This window comes from Halichoerus grypus, chromosome 12 (genome assembly GCF_964656455.1).
Source record: "Halichoerus grypus chromosome 12, mHalGry1.hap1.1, whole genome shotgun sequence".
In the NCBI taxonomy this organism is placed as follows: Eukaryota; Metazoa; Chordata; class Mammalia; order Carnivora; family Phocidae; genus Halichoerus; species Halichoerus grypus.
In genome coordinates, this window is record NC_135723.1 from 59,216,836 (window position 1) to 59,220,353 (window position 3,518).

Below are 3,518 nucleotides of genomic sequence, written 5' to 3' on the forward strand. Positions count from 1 at the left end.
TCCCCAGGGTCCTAGCATCAAGCCCTGTGTAGGCTTCTTTCCCTCCCACCGCCCCTCCCCTCCCCTTGTTCTCTCTCAAATAAATAAATAAAATCTTTTAAAAAAATTCCTTTCCATTTTTATTCTGATATTTTGTACATATAGAAATATTATGTACATATAGGAAGAAATTATAAACATGCATATAAATTTTTGACTTCTTATAGTTTTGATATTAATAGATATTTTAATAGCTAATAAACGTTTTACTTTAGAATAGTTTTTTTTCTTAAAAGATTTTATTTATTTATTTGACACAGAGAGAGAGACAGCGAGAGAGGGAACACAAGAAGGGGGAGCAGGAGAGGGAGAAGCAGGCTCCCCGCGGAGCAGGGAGCCCGATGTGGGACTCGATCCCAGGACCCTGGGATCATGACCTGAGCTGAAGGCAGACGCTTAACGACTGAGCCACCCAGGCGCCCTAGAATAGTTTTTGATTGATAAGAAAGTTACAATAACATTAACCCCCACCTCGTTTCTCCTATTGTTAACATTACTACTGTACATTTGTCATAGCTAGTGAGCAATATTATTAACTAAAGTCCATACTTCACTCATTTTTTTAAGTTTTTATTGAATGTCTAAAAATCCATTTTTTGCCGCCTGGGTGGCTCAGTCGGTTAAGCGTCTGCCTTCGGCTCAGGTCCTGATCCCAGGATCCTGGGATCGAGTCCCGCATCGGGCTCCCTGCTCAGCGGGGAGCCTGCTTCTCCCTCTCCCTCTGCCTGCCACTCCCCCTGCTTGTGCTCTCTTTCTCTCTGACAAATAAATAAATAAAATCTTTAAAAAATAAATAAATAAAAATCCATTTTTCACATGCCAGTTTTATAATCCTGGTCAAAGTCCTCTTTAAGCTTTTTTGCTCAGGCCCTTGGTGCCAGCAGGATGGGCAAGTGTCGCGGTCTCCGTACTGTGGGGAAGCTCCGCAGGCACTGATGAGATCAGAAGTGGCATGATAAACTGTACAAGAAAGCCCATTTGGGCACAGCCCTGAAGGCCAACCCTTTTGGAGGTGCTTCCCATGCAAAAGGAATTGTGCTGGAAAAAGTAGGAGTTGAAGCCAAGCAGCCGAATTCTGCCATCAGGAAGTGTGTCAGGGTCCAGCTGATCAAGAATGGCAAAAAAGGGGCACCTGGGTGGCTCAGTCATTAAGCGACTGCCTTCGGCTCAGGTCATGGTCCCAGGGTCCTGGGAGCGAGCCCCGCATCGGGCTCCCTGCTCGGCGGGAAGCCTGCTTCTCCCTCTCCTACTCCCCCTGCTTGTGTTCCCTCTCTCGCTCTCTCTCTCTCAATTAAATAAATAAATAAAATCTTTAAAAGAAAAAAATGGCAAAAAAATCACAGCCTTTGTACCCAATGATGGGTGTTTGAATGTTATTGAGGAAAATGATGAGGTTCTGGTTGCTGGACTTGGTCGCAAAGGTCATGCTGTCGGTGACATTCCTGGAGTTCACTTTAAGGTTGTCCAAATAGCCAATGTCTCTCTTTTGGCCTTATACAAAGGCAAGAAGGAAAGACCAATATCGTAAGTTTTGATGGTGAAAACATGACAATAATAAATTTTCATAAGCCAAAAAAAAAAAAAATAGTCCTCTTTAAATGCCCAGAAATAAACATGATTCTCCATATAGGTCAGCTAGGGCGGATCTCTGCTCAGAAACTGGATGGTGAAGAAAATTAAGAGAGGCTGGGCAACCTCAGGGACTGATGTGAGGTCCATACCCAAGAGACTATCTCCTAAAAGCTATCCACTTCTCAGCAATTCATTTAATCCTCCCAACAATTTAGGATGCAGGTGCTATCATTCTCTCTCTCTTTAAGAGGCTCAAAGAGATTCACTTCTCTTCCCAGGGTCACAAACCTCCAGTCTAGGTGTGTCTGACTCAGAAACACAGCTCTGCCTCCCACTTGTATATTTCAAAGACAGCATGCCATGTCTGCTATCCATGAGCTGCTCATTGTTCAAACAAGATGGCCACACAAGAGCTATGTAGCCGTCTTCTGAATGTGGATTCACTTATTTAACAAACATTTTAAAAAAAAACAAAAACCAAAAAACAATCATTTTTACCTCCTACTATGGAGCAGAAATGGCTGCATTTTGCAGGAGGGACTTTGGGTGGAAACAAAGACTCGGGGCACGGGGCCCCAGATACTAAATGTGAGTGTGAAATGTAGACATATTAGTAGTTAGTCAAATTCTTTACCTTCATTGACAGGCTTCCAAAAACAATAAATGTAGGGCAATTTTGTTTAATCATGTGACTGGAGTTGGCAATAAAGCTGGTCCCTAATTAGAAAATCAATAGTATCCAGGTCCATAAATGTGCTATTTGTACTTCTATCTAAGGTGAGTAGGACATTTATCAGGGTTCAGAGGTAAACACATGACTCTTATGAACCTTACTGTTGACAACCACTGGTTTACTGACTAGGTTCCACGTGAATGAGAGATTATGTAAAAAAAAATTCCTTTTTTAATCTTTGGATATAAATTGTCCACTTGATTGGTCAGATAATGTAATTGTAACATGGTAAACACGTAGTGATGACATCAGCCACCATTTATTGTGTCTTCAGTGCCTGACATTTCATTTTTTCATTTAATCTTGAAAGGCTCTGTTAGGGAGATGCCCTAATCACAATTCCACAAAGAGTAAACCGAAGCTTAGAAAGATTAAGCACTTAATGTCAGTAATTTAGTTCTGAGCCAAGGTTTCAGCCTGGGTCTGTTTGATGCCTGCATGGGGATGGGAAGGGTGTGGTCACTTGCTTGAACATGAGCCATACGAATTGGGGAAAATATGATGATGAGTAGTTGACCTTGAGGTTCACCCTCTAGGTTTTAGAAATGAAGATGACCTTCAGAGGTGAAACAGACAGAAATGTCCAGCTAGTCCTGGGAGGTAATAATGTGCCATGGTCTTAAGGTTCTTTGGTCCAGATGCCAGGCTAGAACTGTAAATAAAAAAGCTAAGCTTCTCCTATATGTGGATTAATGAGTTTTATATGATTTATTCCCATAAACCTATAGTATAGTTTGTTCAAATCAATAGGGCAACCTGTTGGATATATCCAGGTATGAAAAAATAAACTTTACCTACCCATGAGTGTAGAAAGAACGTGAGAACGAATGGGGAGATGGAGACATAATATATAGGGAGAAGAAGGAAGACAACGTGGGGTGGTTTTTGAAACCATCCAGCTTTGTCTTCCTACACTGAATAAGATGATAATAGCAAACATTTTTTTTTAATTGAAGTATAGTTGACATACAATGTTACAGTTTCAGTTGTATGATATAGTGATGTCAACCAGTCTACACATGATGCTATGCTCACAAGTGTAGCTACCGTCTGTCGCCATACAGTGCTATTACAATTTCATTCACTATATTCCCTAAGCTGGCAAACACTTTTTGAGTACTTACCATATGCAAGCATTTGTGTGAGCACTTTGCAACTCTACCAGGTAGGTGCT

At 41.3% G+C, this 3,518-nt stretch overlaps 1 protein-coding gene across 1 annotated transcript; it reads left to right on the top strand.

Annotated features, from left to right (window-relative positions):
- The first annotated feature begins 713 nt into the window (after positions 1-713).
- LOC118533455 (small ribosomal subunit protein uS12-like) lies at positions 714-1,588 on the top strand. The gene is given in 2 exon segments (XM_078059850.1): positions 714-1,156; positions 1,359-1,588. Coding segments are annotated over 2 exon segments (441 nt in total). The 5' UTR covers positions 714-924; the 3' UTR covers positions 1,568-1,588.
- The last annotated feature ends 1,930 nt before the right edge of the window (positions 1,589-3,518 follow it).